At 38.6% G+C, this 18,998-nt stretch overlaps 2 protein-coding genes across 2 annotated transcripts; one reads left to right on the forward strand and one right to left on the reverse strand.

The window, feature by feature from the left end:
- The first annotated feature begins 79 nt into the window (after window positions 1-79).
- Window positions 80-7,356, forward strand: trpc2b (transient receptor potential cation channel subfamily C member 2b). Its single transcript, XM_052537571.1, has 13 exons — window positions 80-408; window positions 1,338-2,030; window positions 2,545-2,754; window positions 2,842-3,006; window positions 3,326-3,500; window positions 3,607-3,807; window positions 3,899-4,061; window positions 4,144-4,236; window positions 4,345-4,537; window positions 4,626-4,753; window positions 5,247-5,322; window positions 5,507-5,621; window positions 6,143-7,356. The coding sequence occupies exons 1-13, from the start codon at window positions 391-393 to the stop codon at window positions 7,027-7,029; spliced, it is 3,117 nt and encodes a 1,038-aa protein (XP_052393531.1). The 5' UTR covers window positions 80-390; the 3' UTR covers window positions 7,030-7,356.
- Window positions 7,357-8,970: 1,614 nt separating this feature from the next.
- Window positions 8,971-16,377, reverse strand: LOC127942045 (ribonucleoside-diphosphate reductase large subunit). Its single transcript, XM_052537572.1, has 19 exons — window positions 16,123-16,377; window positions 15,216-15,304; window positions 14,046-14,223; window positions 13,840-13,940; window positions 13,690-13,749; window positions 13,553-13,592; window positions 13,250-13,412; window positions 12,978-13,119; window positions 12,809-12,892; window positions 12,567-12,728; window positions 11,290-11,369; window positions 10,995-11,196; window positions 10,733-10,882; window positions 10,425-10,646; window positions 10,217-10,293; window positions 9,854-9,989; window positions 9,669-9,764; window positions 9,405-9,593; window positions 8,971-9,315 (listed from the first exon to the last, which is right to left on the reverse strand). The coding sequence occupies exons 1-19, from the start codon at window positions 16,139-16,141 to the stop codon at window positions 9,124-9,126; spliced, it is 2,382 nt and encodes a 793-aa protein (XP_052393532.1). The 5' UTR covers window positions 16,142-16,377; the 3' UTR covers window positions 8,971-9,123.
- Window positions 16,378-18,998: the final 2,621 nt, after the last annotated feature.

An 18,998-nucleotide genomic window follows, 5' to 3' on the forward strand; every position in this document is an offset into this window, starting at 1 on the left:
CTGATGTTTACAGAGGTGTGGAAAGGAGGAAGTGCACTGATGGAGGAGTGGAAATTCAGAAGAATTCCTTTGTGAGATCTAATGGGATGCAACATAATGTTACAGTTGCTTTTTTAATTGGTCGTGTTCTTTGGGGAATTGCACCTGTTATTTGGTTTGTTCAGAATGAAATCATTCACCCGTGTTTTGACTCCTCAGTGGTGGCAAACCTTTGGACTCGCTTAACTAGTGTCTTAATCACTCTCCTCAGATCAGGATTAGAGCCTCATAATACAGCGTTACTGACTTGCTTTTGGAGCTGCTTTGTCTGCTTCTCGGATATACAGTGGGCATGTGAGACCATTGATACAAACTCACTGTAATATTTACTGTATATACCTGCTGTATCTGATGATGGAAAACCTCACGGTAAGAAACATACATTGTTCACTGTAAACATTTATTTTGTGAATTTCTTTTTCTAAGCATGCATCAAGTCTTTGGAAATTGTGTATGTTATGTGTCTGATCTGATAATTAAGTTACAACAAAATCAGAAGTGTGTATTTTACATTCTATCGTCAGAAATTTTAATATCAGCATAATAACTTGTGTAAAAAGTTACTAATTTCATTGTATTTTATTGGTGACCTAAAATAAAGAATACTGAATATTAATATGAATACATACATATATATGTATATGTATATATACCTATATTTGAAGTCCCCCCAACATATTTATTGTACTTCTGCTTTAATGGCAAATCTGCTTATTTATCATTTTTGAATTATGTAAGCTAGTAGCATTATTAAAATAACAGCATTAAAAAAAAAATATATATATATATATATATATATATATATATATATATATATATATGTATGTATATATATATAATTTTCAGGGTTTAAAGGTGAATGTACTTGTTTAGAAAGAAAAAAAACTCAGAAATAGTCATTTCTACATTGCTAGAAATATGACATGACTTTTTGAGATTTTATTTATTTCCATGACTTTCTCAATATAGAAATAAAAAAATCCTTCCTCTATGTTAAGATAATGAGAACATCCTGTTAAAATAAAATTAAAATGGCAGTTTTGTAAAGCAACTAATTAAAATAAGAAATTCAATGTCAGGCAAAATAATTGTTCTCTCTCTTTCTCTCATGCATTGCATAGTTGCTTTAGTTTTTCGAAGATGAAATATGAGCCGCAGTGAAATGGTACAAGAAACAATCTGAGATGATATATAAGCTTTTATTCCAACAGATGTCTAGACCTCAGTGTTATATTCCTGTTTTAGAGCTATTTTGGTCTTGCTGTGTAATAAAATGATTTTATCTTCCCTTTGAATAGCCAGAACAATGGCGCGAGATCGTGAACAAGAAGTTTCGCTTCCCTCCGGAGCTCCTGGGGGCCATCCGAGAGGGCAACGTGAACATGGTCTATTCTCTGCTGAGGACGGGTGACGGGATCATCCGCCAGCTGGACGACTCTGAGGACAGGCTATGGAGAGAAGCACTGAACCTGTCCATCCGACTGGGCAATGAGGACACCATGGACACCCTTCTCCAAGGGGTCAAGTTTGACTTCCGGAAGATCCACGAAGCTCTTCTTGTGGCTGTGGACACCAACCAGCCTCGTGTGGTCAAGCGCCTCCTGGACCAGCTTGATCTGGAGAAGGGAAACAAGATGGATGTGCGCTCATTCTCAATGGCCATTTTTGACCACTCCATTGACGATTCTCAGTTTGCCCCTGGAGTGACACCCTTGACACTGGCCTGTCAGAAGGATCTGTATGACATTGTGACGATGCTCAATCAGAAAGGTCACGAAATTCCTTGGCCGCATAAAATCTCATGCATATGTCTGGAGTGCACAAATGGACGCCAATATGATTTGCTCAAGTTCTCGCTGTCTCGTATCAACACCTACCGAGGTATCGCCAGCCGTGCCTATCTGTCCATCACCGCAGATGATGCCATGCTCAGTGCCTTTCGACTCAGCCGGGATCTCCGCAAGCTGTCAAAAAAGGAACCTGAATTCAAGGTTGAGTAAAGCAGGGCTCTTTAGAAGGCCTCATAGTACCGTATTTTCCGGACTATAAGTCGCACTTCTTTTCATAGTTTGGCTGGTCCTGAAACCTATAGTCAGGTGCGACTTATTTATCAAAATTAATTTGACATGAACCGAGAGAAATGAACCAAGAGAAATGAATGGAAAACATTACCGTCTCCAGCCGCGAGAGGGCGCTCTATGCTGCTCAGTTTACACTGAAAACATAGAGCGCCCTCTCGCGGCTGTAGACGGTTATGTTTTCTCTTGGTTCTTGGTTCTAAATAAATGCGACTTATAGTCCAGTGCGACTTATATATATGTTTTTTTCCGCATCATGACGTATTTTTGGACTGATGCGACTTAAACTTAGGTGCAACTTATAGTCCGAAAAATACGGTAGTAAAAAGCAGTGGCTAAATCCTACATGGAGAATTTTTACGAAATCAACTATATATATATATATTTTTTATACATTTTACTGTTTACATTCCCTGTGCTTCAATAGCCTCAGTATCTCGCCCTGGAGCAGCTGTGCCAGGAGTTTGCCGTGGAGCTGCTCGGAATGTGCCGGAACCAAAGTGAGGTCACCACCATCCTAAACAGTCTTGTGGATCAGGATGGAGACAGCGAGGACGAGTTTGACCAGCAGGCGTTCGAGGAGGGCATTCCAAACCTGGCTCGCCTAAGGCTTGCCGTCAACTATAATCAAAAACAAGTAGAACCCCAAGCTTTAACCCCTTAAAACAGAATTAATAAAGCAACTGCTATTTATTCATTTAGCTAATCATTGTTTGTACTGCAGTTTGTAGCCCACCCGATCTGCCAGCAGGTGCTTTCCTCCATCTGGTGTGGCAAACTATCAGGCTGGAGGGGCAGCAGAACAGCCTGGAAGCTCTTGGTGTCGTTTGGGATCTTCCTGACCATGCCCGTCCTTTGCCTCATCTACTGGATCGCACCAAAGTCAAAGGTTTTCGCCAGATATCTTCAAATATTCAAGCGTTCTACACTATAGGATTGCTGTTTATTGCAGAATCTGTCTTTAATTAACACATTGGAAGAAATCTCTCCAAACAAAGTGAGAACACATTGTTTCCTCAGTTTTATCCAGTCAGTTCTATAGGTTTGTTTTCACAGACTTCTATGAATCCACCCGTTCTCCAAAGTGCTGCTGGGATGCTGGAATCCATCCCAGCATCTCAGGATGAAGGCAGGGAAACACCCTGGACATATGGTCCATGGCAGGAATATTCTACCAACAAGTGAACCATCTTCTATTTTCTTCTCAGTTGGGGAAGATTCTGAAGATCCCAGTGATTAAATTCCTTCTCCATTCGGCATCATATATGTGGTTCCTGATCACGCTTCTGGGGGAATCTATTGCCATGGAGGTGTACCGGGACAGCTTTGCCTCTCGTGAGCAGACCATCCTGCACAACTCCTTCCACATGATCTGGGTGGTTGGTAGGGAATCAGTTCTGCATTCATTTTGCTGCACGATCTTCAACTTCAGGTCTGCGTTTTTGAGACATAAAACAAAAATGTAATGGTTCTCAATCCTGTCAAACAGGTTTTTTCTGGTTCGAGTGTAAGGAAATTTGGATCGAGGGCTTGAGGAGTTATTTCCTAGACTGGTGGAACTGTCTGGATGTGATGGTTCTCAGCATGTACCTGGCTTCATTCGCCCTGAGAGTGGTCATCATGCTCAAGGTCCATTTCCTCTGCCAGACACCTGACAAACAGGATGAGTGTGTCTACTTCACCGAGACTTGTGAGAGAAAACACTTCACTAAGCGTCACAATTTAGCCTACAATATGGCAGCTCATTAGCCTGCTAGTGTAATGTATTTCTGTTTGTACAGTGCGTGATGAGTGGCATCAGGAGGATCCCCAGTTCATCGCTGAGGTGCTGTTTGCAGTGACCAGCATGCTGAGTTTCACTCGCCTGGCCTACATCCTTCCAGCAGACGAGTCTCTTGGCACCCTGCAGATCTCCATTGGAAAGATGATTGACGACATGATGAGGTATTCAACTGTGTCATGTTGATTGTAAAGATTAATGGTATCTTGAAGGAACATTTGAGGAACTGCTTCTTTTTCTCTCCAGATTTATGTTCATTTTGGTGATCATTGGAACTGCCTTCCTGTGTGGCATCAACAATATCTACGTCCCATATATGATTACACCAAATCTTGGAAGGTATTTTGGGTTTTATCCAATTGGATAAAGCTACTTAAATCGAATCAATGAGTTGAGTTTGAGATCATCTTCGAAATGGAGCAACGCCACATCTGTTTACATTCACAGGTTAAATGAAACCTTCAGCTTCCTCTTCTGGACCATGTTTGGGATGGCCGACCAGACCTATGTGGACATGCCGGAGTTTGTTTTGGCGGAGTTTGTTGGCAGAATCCTTTATGGCATCTACACTCTGATCATTGTCATTGTACTTCTAAACATGCTCATCGCTATGATCACCAACTCTTTTCAGAAGATTGAGGTAAGCCTGAAGAACTGACTGGTGTAACATATATATATACGCTAACAATATAAGCTTGGTGTTTCACATACATTGTTCATCTCTGCAGGATGATGCTGATGTAGAGTGGAAATTTGCCCGTTCAAAGCTCTACCTGAGTTATTTCAGAGAAGGACTGACTATGCCTGTCCCTTTCAACATCATCCCCTCTCCAAAGGCCCTTTTCTATCTTTTAAGGTTGCTTTCAGCTCTTATTTGATGGAGTCCATTATTGAGGAGTACAAAACAATAAAAGCAATTGGCATTTGATATTTTGATTTAAAAAAAAAATGAAATATTAGTGTATTATTTTATTTTTTATTAAACATTTTACATTTAAGTAACATTATAAAAATGAAATTAAATTAAATGTTTAAATATAAAGTTATAAATGCATTATGTATTGGTACATTTACCTAAGTTTTAAATAAATTAAGCTTTTGTTTATTTGAAAAGTAATCTGATTATTTACTATTATATTTATCTAAATTAAAAATATATTATAATCAAATAAAACGCTGTATAAAGGTTGTTATTTGTCAGTGATTGATTTAATTTGTTAAAAAAAAAACAATTATTCATAAATTACTAAACTATTCCATTTTACTTTTTTAAGTGGTACAGATTATAAAGGAGAAAAATGTTATTTTGATCCCAGTGTTGTTTACCATTTCTTTTCTTTATATTTCAGAGGAATTTTCAGACGTATCTGCTGCTGTTGCTTCAACTGTAACTCTGCTCCAGACTACCCTCCACTTACATCTATGGTACACTTTTCAGTCTTTCAGGATTACAACTCACCTTTACTCTATATTACGATTTACATACATATTCTGGGGTGCTATTCATTGCTATTTCACACAAGAATTTATAATAAAACACAAATTACAGCATGTTGGAAAAAAAAAAATCGATGCCTCCTTTGTCTCTTTTGTAAATGGAACACTGAAGGATGACGTGGGTCCAGCGGAGAACCGTATTCCCTATAGACAGCAGGTCATCCGCGCGCTGGTTCAGCGCTACATCGAATCTGCCAGGAGAGAGTTTGAAGAGACGAAGCGCAAAGGTAAGACTCACAAGGTTTTGTTAAAGACTCATTGGATGTATTTATTCTGAAAAGTTGTAATGATTTGCCTTTAACAGACATTTGAATTATATCAGTTTCGAATTCTTTCAATAATATTTCTTGTCCCTAAGACCATACTCTGTTTTTTATAAGCGTACTCCTCCCTTATTATTCAATTCTGTGCTAGCTACTATATTGCATGTGTTTTCAGTTACATTTTGCATTATTAAGACATTAACACAAGGCAGTTATAGGAATTACTAAACATTTTTGCTCCTGGAGTGGCTACATTATGACGTAGTATCAGAGTTTTGACAAGTTTACAAGATACCATTCAGGTTCTTCAAAGAAAAAAATTAAGTAAAGAGGGTTAGAAATATCTTGCTTTTAGTCATTTAGTCATATTTTAAATCATTTATAAGTCATCTTGAGGCTCTGGCCCCCTTTATACATATACATTCATACTATAGTTTTTACATGCACTGAAAATGTTGAAGTGATCTGGAATGTCTTTCCTCCAGACGTTGGGAACCGGATCACAGAGCTGAGCAAAGTGATTGGCCAGCTACATGCTGAAATGAAACAGATTCAAACGAACGTGTTTGACTACTCGGACAACACCAAGGGAGATCCGTCAGGAGGATCTTCTTTCCTGGGGAAGTACATCCTTGGAGCCAAAAACAACTTCAGGGGCTTCAACAGCAACGAGAGAAAGACTGTTCCATTACATGAGCCTTTACACCATGAACAACCAGCATTGGGGACTGTAGAAGAGAAGGAGGAAGAGACTGCAGACATGCAGGAGTCACCGGCCGCTGATACAGAGTCAGACAGGAAATCAAATGAAGAGCAAAACGGCGAGGGAGAAACGGATAATGCTGTGGAAGACATGAATGAGACAGATGGGGGAGGAGATGAAGGGGACATGGAGACGGGGAATAATGATGTCACTGATATTAGCATGGAGGCTGGTGCTGAAAAGAATACAAGTGAGACAGTCATAGATATAGAGGCCAATACAGATGCTGAAAGTGAAGCTAGAGCAAAAAGAGAAGATGAGATGATGGTGGAGGAGGAAACCAGTGATAATGAGGAGGAATTAAATGAAGAGGCCACAGGAGGAAAAGATCTAGATGATGCAGAGACGGAGAAAAACATAGAGGTTGAGGAAAGTAATGAAATGACAGAAGATGTAGTTGAAGTCATCAATGAAAATGCAGGAGAGGGCATCAAGATAAACCTGAGTCAGACGAGCCTAGTGAGTTTCTTAGCAAAGAGGATAGAGGAAAAGCTAGAGAGGAATTTTACTTTCATTGGAAACCAAGTATCATCACCAACTGGCAGTGATGACTCCCAAGACACCGGTTTTGGTTCTCAAGTATTTGACCTCTCAACTAGCAGTCCTTAATGATAGGAATAATTCTTCCAAGATTAGTTTGAAATGACTACTTTATGAGAACCATGAACCTAGCTGATAACTTTTTTGTGTGTTTTAAGATATTAAAATGCTTTTCTACAGTGGCCTCAGAAAGTATTTAGACACTTTTGCCACACTAAAAATGTCTGAAATTTCATCACAACTGAAAATAAAATATCAAAGGTGTAGTTTATCACTTTAACTATGAATATATTGACATCATTTGAATATTGTTACATTTTAAATATAACTTCAAACTGTTGTAATAATTTGGAAGATTACAAAGTGAAATGTTCACTTGAGCTATATATATATATATATATATATATATATATATAAAATAAATGGCAATTGGTTATGCCATAGGAGATATAAAAAACTGAGTCTGCAAGATTTTTTTGAAAGAAATGAATACTTCTAGCAATGCAAGGTATTGCATTTATTTGATCAAAAATTAAACAAACCAAAAAAAAAAAAAAAAAAAAAAAAAAAAAACAGTACAACTGTCTCCTAAATTGATAATAAGTTTCTTGAGCAAATCAGCATATTAGAATAACTTCTAAAGGATCACGTGACTGAAGACGAATAATGAAGCTGAAAATGTATCTTGCATCATAGGTTCATTTCATTTAAAAATACATTCAAATAGAAAAGTTATTTTAAATCATAATATTTGACAATATTAGTTTTGCTGTATTTCCTACCAACCTCAAAACTTACAAACAGCAGTCTGTTTTTAAGTGTGCCTTATGTGACAAAATACTTTTTGGCGCCATTGTGTATACCGTATAACGTCCTTTGAAAGAAACATTCTGGTTGTTTGGTCTTCTGAAACTGTAAAATAATTTGTAAATCATGTAGATTAAATCATCATAGTAGTCATGTCATCTATAAAACTCATAGGGCACGATTTAGCAATATTGTACTCAAAATAAATATGCAATGTATAATGTCACTGTAATAGAAATTAATTTCTATTAAAACAATTATTTATTCATTTGAACTTTCTCTCTATACAGTATATATATAAAAACATGAATACATGGATGCATGAGAGCACATTTATCACCCTAGAGATCACATGCACATGTTGCAGCTTGTTTAGCACCTGCTGTTTGTGACACAGCTGCCTTTCCCATGAGGCCCCTGACTATTCATTAACCGGTCACCTGTAGCCTCAGACCCTCCCCATGCACCTCTACTGGAACGTCACACCTGTTCTCATAACCATAGGAATATATCAACCATTACAGCACACAGGGTAATGCTGGTGGAGTTACATCAGCAAACAATATCTGCAGCACTATTATATTTAACTTCATGAAAATGCTCGAAAATGTTAACGTTAATATACACTGTAATGTTAATGTGTTGACGGGCTTGGTGGAATAGATCTGCTATGCCACTGCAGCAGAGCAAGTATGGAGACTTGCTACTGTCAATAAATCCAGACATACTGCTGCTGCACATGTAACATGAAACTACCCCATAGCAGATGTATACAGGTGGAGCTGGGGAAGGTGAAGGGTTTCTGACAGGGGCTGCAACTGCTACAGCAAGTACTGACCAAGTATTTGAATGTGAGCAGCAAGCTCATTGGCTGCTGATCCAATTAAAACCAATCAGCTGCACCATGTGAATAATAATGTGATTATATCAGACTAGGTTGACCTATCGGCCTGCACCATCTGGAGTTTTATGACTGGACTTTGGGTTAGAAGTTAAAAGGTGTTTAAATGCTAGTGAAACTGACTCAAAGTCAGTACTTAAAGCTAAACAAATCACACATACGTTTCCAAAAATATAATTCCCCGATGTCACATCTGCATAACACTAAAAATTACAATGAGTTCTGTGTTAACCCACCCATGAGTTCAATGGAACTCCACCTCAAGCATCATATTCAAAATTATTCCAAAACCACTTCATAAATTTGATCCAAGTTAGACTTTATTGAATTCATTCTTGGAATACAGAAATTGTAAATTAATAATTATTCTCTAAGCCCATTTAAAAAAAGATATAATACTGTACAAGATGCATATTGTTAGCCATCCTAATGTTCCTTGTCAACAGGAGATCAATTCATGAACCGCACATCAGACACTCATCACGGTTCTCCAATGAACACACCATAGCTGCTTTGTTGCGTTCTTTGGTTTCCTCCTCGTTGCTTGTACTTTCCTGCGTCTCCTTCAGTTTCTCTTTGTCGAGAGTGAACTGGATGGGGTTGGCGGCTGGTTTAGTTCTCAGGTAGTACATTCCTGTTTTAAGACCCTGTGGAGAACAGCAGATGCACCGTTGATCTATCAATTCTAACTTACAGACTTCCAAATCCTTGCTAAGGAAGTATCTATTCTATTTACCTGCTTCCAGCCATAGAAGTGCATGCTGGTCAGTTTGCCATAGTTGGGTTCAGCAATGTGGATGTTGAGGGACTGGCTCTGGTCAATGAAGGCTCCTCTGTCCGCAGCCATCTTTAAGATGGTCTTTTGAGAGATCTCCCACACAGTCTTATACAGCTCCTTCAGGTCATCTGGTATTGTGGGAATAGCCTACAAAAAGGAGGACATTTAAGAAGGAGAAAAAAAAAACTGATATTGTCATCCGAATTGGAAATGCCAACTAACCTGAATGGATCCGTTCTGACCGATTAGCTGGTTTTTCATTTCTTCGTTCCAAAGTCCTCGTTCTGTGAGGTCTTTGAGAAGATGTGGGTTCACGATCTAGAAGTAAATGTAACCCACCAGTTAATTTTACACAAAATCAGTAGTTTATCTGTTCTTGCACATGTATAATGTAACGCCAGGCTCACCTGAAACTCTCCAGACAGAACTCTGCGTGTGTAGATGTTGCTAGTATACGGCTCGATTGACTCGTTGTTGCCCAGGATCTGAGCGGTGGAAGCAGTGGGCATGGGAGCCAGCAGCAGACTGTTACGCACTCCATGCCTGAGAAGCAAAAATAAGAAATATTATTCCAACTTATATAAAATGATTTATAAAAATTGACAAATGTACTATGCATACTTAAAATAAATCTTATATTGTGTCTCATATTTGTGCTCTTTTTTTTAATCACAATTACCAAACTATGTATTAAAACACTTCTCCATGACACTTCCAGGTCTTCCACAGATTTGTTGTGATTATGAATCATGAATCAAGTGGTTACTAACTTTGCGATCTTCTCCTTGAGTGCGGCCCAGTCCCACAGGTCTGTAGGTGTCTTCTCCCACATATCATACTGCAGGATCTGTGAAATCATGCCAGGAACAATTAGAGCCCTGTACATCTCAACTGATATCCAAATTCCTTATATAAGGATTCTACAGGTTTTTAAGACCCGCAGAAACTCTGCTTATATTACTATAACATCTAACTTACGCCCTTGCTCACAGGAGACCCGGCATATGTTTCATACGGCCCACATTCTGCAGCCAGCTCACAGCTGGACTCCAGCGCAGCGTAGTAGATGGTCTCAAAGATCTGTGTGTTGAGGAGCTGAGCCTCCGCGCTCTCAAAGGGGAAACGCATGAGGATAAAGGCATCAGCCAGACCCTGAACGCCGATACCGATGGGCCTGTGACGCTTGTTGGAATTCTCTGCCTGTTGTGTGAGAGAGAAGATCAGTCTCTACAGCAATTACAATAATGTAGGATATGTCTGAAGGCGGAAGTAAAACAGCGCTTCACCTCTCGCACTGGGTAGTAGTTGATATCGATGATTTTGTTCAGGTTCTTCACAATGACTTTCGTAACAGAGGCCAGCTTCTGGAAGTCAAAAGTTCGCTCTGGGGTGACGTACATGTTAAGTGCGATGGACGCCAGGTTGCAAACAGCCACCTATAAGAGAGAGTTTGTTCCTTCATGAACCCGCTTTCAAATAATCAACATGGCGTGTGACTGACAGTAAGCTACTCTGTTATACTTCATGTACACATTCTGCACTCCTTACCTCATCCTTACTGGTGTACTCTACAATTTCTGTGCACAGGTTACTGCATTTAATGGTGCCCAGGTTCTGCTGGTTGCTTTTGCGGTTGCAGGCGTCCTTGTAGAGCATGTAAGGTGTGCCAGTCTCTGTCTGAGACTCAATGATGGCATACCACAGCTGCTGAGCCTTCACCACACGCTTAGCTCTGCCCTCCTGCTCATATCTGGAGCAAAAGATCATTAAATGTGATTATTAAACCGTAATATCAACAGACATTAACAATTTTATAGTAGAAGCATTACTAATATTTTCATACTTCATGTAGAGCTTCTCAAATTCCTCTCCCCAGCACTCATCCAGCCCGGGACAGTCACTGGGGCACATCAGAGACCAGTCCTGCATGGGATAGGTTTTAAAATTAAGCATTTGAACTGAACTGGTTAAGGAAATAAATATAAAACCATAAACAAATATGCAACCATTGGAAAGTCTGGGGAATGTATAATGTATATATTTGCATTTATATGAAATCATCTGATCAAAAATAAAGTTTAACATTTTTTAACACCTTTAAAAAATGTATGTCTATATGAATATATTTTAAAATGGGTTGGAAACCTTTTGGACATGAAGTGACATTTTTTTTTATTTTTCTGGTTAACCACTAATGATGGCCATTTTGAGAAAATAAAAAAGTAGTTTGCAGCTTTGCATCGGTCACTTATCAATTCTATCATAAAACCATTATACTGACTGATATTAATTGTCCATCTCACCTCTCTCTTTCAATGTTAAACTTATGCTTCGTAGGGCTGTCAATCTTTTTTTTTTAAACCTGAATATTTGTCAAAATTAAAATAAAAGTCCACATTCAATTGCAAAAATGTTGCATTTGAATTTTAGGTGAGTGTTAATGAGGCAGCCTTATCAGTGTCGCACGCCTATCTAGGCGAAGCCACTAGATTCACTGATTGACTTTGGCCTTTTGTAGTAAACTATGCATACATACATGATGCTGTTTTATTTATAGTTGTTTAAGCAACTTAATAAATAAATAAATAAATAATGTATGTTTTATCAAAAGCGACTTATCAATTTTCATGTGTTCCCGGGGAATCGAACCTCCAACCTTACGTTTGATACCGCAATGCTCTACCAATTGAGCTACAGGAACACTAAGTATACTTATAAGCAACTTAAGTATAATTGGTTTATAAACATTATTTTGAACATTTGGCACGTTTATATTTTCAACAGATAGTCATGTTCTCTTATGCTCAATGCGCCCTCTTGTGGCCTCAGGAGAACAGCCAAAAGCTTTTCATTACCTTAACTGAAATTAGGCATTTTAAATTTGAATAGAATTCGAATTTTAATAATATTTAAGCACAAAACTTGAATTTAGTTTTTCAGCCATTTTGACAGCCCTAATGCATTCCCCCACTTTGCATGCCATGTTGGCACACCTGCCATAGCTTGCCAACCCCCGTTTTAAAATGTAATTTATTCCTGTGATGCCAAAGTTCAATTTTCACCAGCAGTGTTGTATTGAGAAACATCTCAGATAGTTTGTGTGGTTTAATGTGTGCTCACCGCATTGGTCTCCACTCGCTTCATGAAGAGATCAGGGATCCAGAGGGCGTAAAACAGATCTCTAGCTCTCTGTTCCTCTTTACCAGTGTTCTTTTTAAGCTCTAGGAAGTCGAAAATGTCAAAATGCCAGGGCTCCAGGTACATGGCAAAAGCTCCAGGTCTCTGAGTTGAGGAGGAGAGGAAATGTCAGGTTTTTCCAAGCTAAATTTAAACATGTAAAATTTACATGTAAAATGCCTCACCTTATTTCCTCCTTGATCCACATAGCGTGCGGTGTTGTTGTAGACACGGAGCATAGGAACCAGGCCATTTGAGTTGCCATTTGTCTACAATAACAAAAGACACTGACTCAATCCAACTGCCAAGTTTAATAGTACCAGCTCCAGTAACCCGAAGACAGAGGAAACTCACCCCTGCGATGTAGCTGCCAGTGGCTCTAATGCAGCTCACTGCCACCCCGATACCTCCCGCAGACTTAGAAATGAGGGCGCACTGCTTCAGGGTGTCATAGATCCCCTCAATACTGTCATCCTTCATAGCAAGCAGGAAGCAACTAGACATTTGACAAAAGAAAGTAGCTTGTATTATACATTATGTATAAAAGCCTCCTGATATTATTATTGTTATTTTTTTAACTGCCTTTTTGTGTCTGATATTGATGATAGGTTCTTCCTGGTATGTACCTGGAGAGCTGTGGCCGGTTGGTGCCGGCATTGAAGAGTGTAGGAGAAGCATGAGTGAACCACTTCTCAGACAGCAGGTTGTAGGTTTCTATAGCTGCCGCAATGTCCTCCTTATGGATTCCCACAGACACTCTCATCAGCATGTGTTGTGGCCGCTCAGCAACTGGAAAAGAGGTCAAAGTGTCATTGGAACATTTATCTTCTTTCATCTAACTCTTCCCATTTAAGGTTGTTCTTTACATGCTTCTATTGTCTCAATTCGACTGTTTAAATGCATGCAAATGAAAGAATTCCAGGACTTACCCTTTCCATTGATCTTCAGCAGATATGAGCGCTCCAATGTCTAAAAGAGATGTTAAAAACTAGGATTAACAACAAAATCGATTGAGATTTTGATTCACAAGTGCATATAATGCACATTCTTCTATTTCTGGAATTACCTTGAAGCCAAAGAAGTTGTAGGAGAAATCTCTGTCAAAAATGATGGCAGAGTTGAGCCGCTAGGAACGAAAGGAAATATGACATTAATTATAAATACTTAAACCCTAATGTGACTTTGTTGCGGAAAAACAGACAAAGAGAAATCATACATCTTTGTTGGCCAAAACAATGTCGAGGGTTTCCTTGGAAATCATAGGCGAGTGGTGGCCGTTCAGGGGATTCACATAGTTGTAGAGGTCCTCCATAACCTCTGTGATTGGAGGAGGCAAGTGATCAGCGGCAAATAAGAGCATTATGATTCAGTTAATATTGAATTGTCACATAGACATGAAACAAGTGATGCATAGCAACTCACCACTGAAGACCTTCTTGGTTTCTTTGTGCAGGTTGGACACAGCGATGCGGGCCGCCAGAATGGCATAGTCAGGGTGTTTGGTGGTGAGGGTGGCAGTGATCTCAGCAGCCAGGGTGTCCAGCTCTACTGTGGTGACGCCGCTGTAAAGGCCCTGAATCACCTTCATGGTGATCTGAGTCTGCAAAGTAAAACCACTTGATTTAGGGTCAGAGCTTTACATTTGGCTTCGTAGACATCTTTTTTATAATTGAAATGATTTTAATACAGTGCTATAAGGAAGACCTAGAGTGTACAGAATGTTAATTGCGTAAACTCAATTACCGTGACATTGGCAAAACTGTGTGTTATGTTTCTTTAAATATTACTAGGGTAATAGCTATTCTAACAGACCTGTCATGGGTCTACTGTTTGATGAATAACTGTAATAGCAACTAGGCCAGGGGTTTAGAGAAAAAGAAAAAAAAACAAATGAGTACAATAAATACATTAACTTAAAACAAACAAAGAAATTGATAAAGACCGTCAACAATGATGATTGTATTTGGGTGGCCTGTTACATCTAAAAGACTGAAACCATAGAATGTATAAAAACATGGACATAGTGTCCGTGATGTCACTCATATGTTTCCAAAGAGCGTTTTTTTAAGCCAAAAGTGGGTGGAGGATGCTGTCACCAACTTCACAGTGTGTAACTCCTGGATAAACAAAAATGGGCAAAAAAGGCAGGAGCTGCTTGCAGAAACCACGCCCACCAAGCCTGATGGCAGTGACAGCAGCAGCAATCCACCTGTCACTCAAGTGGCCACGCCCTTGATTTCTTAGAACTCTAAGGCTTAATATAATTTAAACAAATGAGTTGTATAAATAAAATAAAAAAATACACCCCTTTGACAGTCGTCATATGAAGGGCAAAAAAATTTTTAACCAGGCTGTAAACATTTTTTTTCTGCTGTAGAGTTGGGAATTTTAACACGGGAGGCTATGGGATTGACTCCTTTTTGCAGCCAGCTTGTAGCAGCCAGTCGATTAATTAAAGTTTAAGTCACTTCCGTGTGGGTTTCATGAGAGAGAGCGGGAGGTTGCCACTTGACTGAAACCTCTAGACAAGGCGATGATTGTCCTCAGAACGTGTGACAAATGTAAGATGTTTTGATGCATTTCATAACTTACAGGATCAACAAACTCAGCGTTGAGTCCATAGCAAAGTTTCTGGATGCGCGTTGTGATTTTATCGAACATAACACGCTCCTGGCGCCCATCTGAGACAAGAAAAAGACCAGATGAATAAAAATGAGTTATTAATTATATAATAAGCCAAATAGAACACCATCCATAATCACGAAAACATGGACCGGTAAGTTAATGAATTGCCAATAGAAACATAAAATACGAAAAGTGCATTAAAATATCCTGATAATGAGCAAGTCATTACATTTTAAATTCGATCAACGTATTACATGACGATTTACAGAGTATCTGCCATTCATATCAAATGTTTCAATACTGCCCAGCAAACACAAAACGTTCCCCTAACGTTAGGGGAACGTTTTTTTAAGGTTATATTTTAGGTAACCATAAAATAAAGTTCTCAGAACATTGTATGGTGGTCATTTTCTAGGTTATTTTTTTGCAACCATAAAAAAAGTTATAATTACGTTCTGTGAACCAAAAATTGTGAACGTCAGCTGGGTGGCTATGTGAAGCGGTTGGCGCCAACTTTGTTAACAAAGAACACAGCTAACGTTAGAAATCAGGTGCTGCTAACATGAGCACATAATTTATCATTCTTAAAGTAAAGTTATGGTGTCGGGAAAATCAATATAATAACACCATCGATAAATCTGCAACCTTAATCAAGTCTTTATATAAACGTTCTTCTCTTTAGATTTCAGTTAGTCACTACTACACGATTAGGGTCAATAACGTAACGTGTTTGATTTACGAGTTGGAAAAAAATTGTGGTTATGATAATATTACATAAACAATACATAAGCTTATTATTATACATGCATTGTTTTTTTTGCATCTATCTAAGTTGCAAATAAACCAAGTAATTGGAGGAAGAGTAGGGCTTTACCTCTCTTGATCACGTGCATGATTGAAGTCTCGTAGAGAGGACTAAAAAAAAAAATCAATATTAAACAAATAATAATAATCGGGTTTTATTTTTGAAAAGTGCTGTTCTGTTCGCCGCTCTCTTAGCTGTTGTTGTACTAGCGCGCCACTCCGATATACAGATCAGGGGTCCGGGAACCCGCCAGAACTACTTCTTCGGTAAATTTTATTGTTAGTTTGCGATCATTGTGCATTACCACCATCTACTGGGCTGAGGTCTTCGTCTTCGTCTTCTTGGTTTTTAACGGCGGCTGGCAACCAGCGTAATTAGGTGCATTACCGCCACCTTCTGCTCCGGAGTGTGGAACAGAGCGTTCCATTCTACTCATTAATCCTGTCCTTTTAAGAAATTCAAAGAAGGCTTTACTATTTATTTTACTTGCCCATTTTATTAAAGATTTAAAATGTACCACCTGAATTCCATTCTTCTTGATTTCAACTATCATACTACTTCTTTCTTCCTCATATTTCTTACATTCAAGAATTGCATGAGTTACTGTTTCTTCTACTTTGCATTCTTCACATAGTCCATTTGGATGCTTCCCTAATATTCTGAGTGTACTATTGAGATTGGAATGTCCCAGCAATATTCTATTATATACAACCTCTTCTTTCCTTGTTTTACCAATATGTTTTATTTTTTTACTTACTTTGTTAATTAAATTGTAGAGAAATCTACCCTTTTCGTTGTTGTCCCACTTTATTTGCCATTCTGCAATAACCTTTTTCCAGATTAAAACCTTAATTTCAGACTTGCTTAGAGGAACTTGTAATTCTATTTCTTCTCTCTGCAAGGCTTGTTTTGCTAACTTATCTACTTCCTCATTTCCCTTTATACCTATGTGTGATGGAACCCAAATAAAACTGATTAAAATATCATTCTGAACCAATCTAGAATATATCTGTAAAATACTAAAAAGAATATCTTGATGACTGGATTTAAAAGACCTTAGACTCTTTAAAACTGAGAGTGAATCAGAACAAATTAAAACCTTTTCAGGTTTATAATCTTCTACCCACTGCAAGGACAAAAGTATTGCTATCATTTCAACAGTATATACTGCCAAATGATTGGATGTTCGCTTTATACAACTCATTGCCCATTCTGGAACTAAAAAGGCAGCTCCAGTTGTCTCACGCTCTGGATCTTTTGAGCCATCTGTAAATATTTGCAGGTATTGAGGATATTGTGTTCTAAAGTGTACAGAGAATGCTGAAGACATGTCTACTTCTCTTTCTGCTTTTTTAATTTCCAACAGATGTAAATCTATATGGGGAGTTGTATAACTCCATGGTTCATTTTCAGGAATCACCACTGTTGGGCTCATCTTAAACCTATTTACCTCCATTTCTTCTACATACTCTTTACTACTCCATCCAAAACTTTTTCTACACAATTTATTTTGTTCCCAACAATTCATTAAAACCATTTTTGTAGGATGATCTTCTTTATGACCTTTGAGGTTCTTCTTCTTCTTCATCTTCTTCTTCTTCTTTTAGAGATTAACTGGCGGTTGGCAGACCAACTTAAGGTGCATTTACCGCCATCTACCAGACAGGAGTGTGGTCGTCGAGAATAGTCAGAGGGAATTATTCACCTGTGCGCATACTTATGATATAAATATGTACATATTAAATATGGTAGAACAACCCCGTATTTTTGAGAAACGTCATAACTTGATTTTTAACACTTTTAGATACATCTCCTAATAGATTAACTAAAGTAAGCGCTTTCCCTTCTTTATATAGGACTGATGTTAAACAACTACGCTCTTCCATATAATTATTACACTCTATTAGGACATGTTCAACTGTTTCTGGCTGACCGCAATAATCACAACCTCCTGTCTGATATCTGTCCTATACGGAATAAAGATCTATTGAGACCTGAATTGGCAATCCTTAAACGTGTCCGCACTGCCTCTTCTCTCCAACTTCCATCCCTAGATCTACCCCCTCCCACATTTCTTTGCACACAGTAAAGATGTCTGCCAGTGTCATTACTATCCCACTGCTCTTGCCACATCCCAATCACTTTTTCCTGAATAATAGATTTCCTTTCAGCTTTGCGTAGAGGGACATTGATGTTAACCTCATCCAATTTCAAGGCCTGTTTAGCTAGAATATCCACCTCTTCATTTCCATCAATACCTACATGGGCAGGGACCCAAACAAACTGAACACAAACACCTTTACTCTGCAGCCGAAACAATATGGTAAATTTTGTATAATAGATCTAGTCTGCATGACTTTCCTGTTTTTATGCTCAATAATGCGGCTTGACTGTCTGAGGCAACTACAGCTCAACAACCAATTAAAAGCAATGGCAGTAAGTTCAACAGTATAGACTGCAAGATAATCAAAAGTTCTTCTTTTAATTTTGATTTTATATTGTGAAATATTCACTGCCGCTCCTGTTCTGCCATTGTCGGGATCTTTAGACCTATCAGTATACAGTACAAGGTTTTCTTTAAACTGCTCAAAATAATTTTGAACAAAAAGCCATTCTGGGGTACTGCTACCTTACTTTTTCAATGCCAGTTGTAGCTGCAAGTCCACTACTGGAATAACAAACAGCCATGGAGGTATAGATGAACATGGTACAGCCGAACTGAACTTAAACTGCGTCAGGCCTACATTCTGGGCTTTAATATCTACAATCCACCCAAAGCTATAGTAGTTAGACTTCTGATGTTCCCAACAATCCTTCAACACAGCTTTTGCTGGGTGAACACAGCTATGACCCTGGAGATTGACCCAGTACGCATACATTAGCTTAACTCTCCTTAACCGCATCAGAAGTTCTCCAGTCTCAACCTGCAAAGCAGCAATAGGAGA

Source organism: Carassius gibelio, chromosome A21, assembly GCF_023724105.1.
Source record: "Carassius gibelio isolate Cgi1373 ecotype wild population from Czech Republic chromosome A21, carGib1.2-hapl.c, whole genome shotgun sequence".
Taxonomy (NCBI): domain Eukaryota; kingdom Metazoa; phylum Chordata; class Actinopteri; order Cypriniformes; family Cyprinidae; genus Carassius; species Carassius gibelio.

Coding starts and splice junctions, on each gene's coding strand:
- LOC127942045 (XM_052537572.1), bottom strand. Junction 13,413..13,552: donor GCTGAAGATCAATGGAAAGG/GTAAGTCCTGGA, acceptor CCTCTTTTCCAG/TTGCTGAGCGGCCACAACAC. Junction 12,893..12,977: donor CTGGCAGCTACATCGCAGGG/GTGAGTTTCCTC, acceptor TTGTTATTGTAG/ACAAATGGCAACTCAAATGG.
- trpc2b (XM_052537571.1), top strand. Junction 3,007..3,325: donor GGATCGCACCAAAGTCAAAG/GTTTTCGCCAGA, acceptor TTTTCTTCTCAG/TTGGGGAAGATTCTGAAGAT. Junction 5,323..5,506: donor ACCCTCCACTTACATCTATG/GTACACTTTTCA, acceptor GGAACACTGAAG/GATGACGTGGGTCCAGCGGA.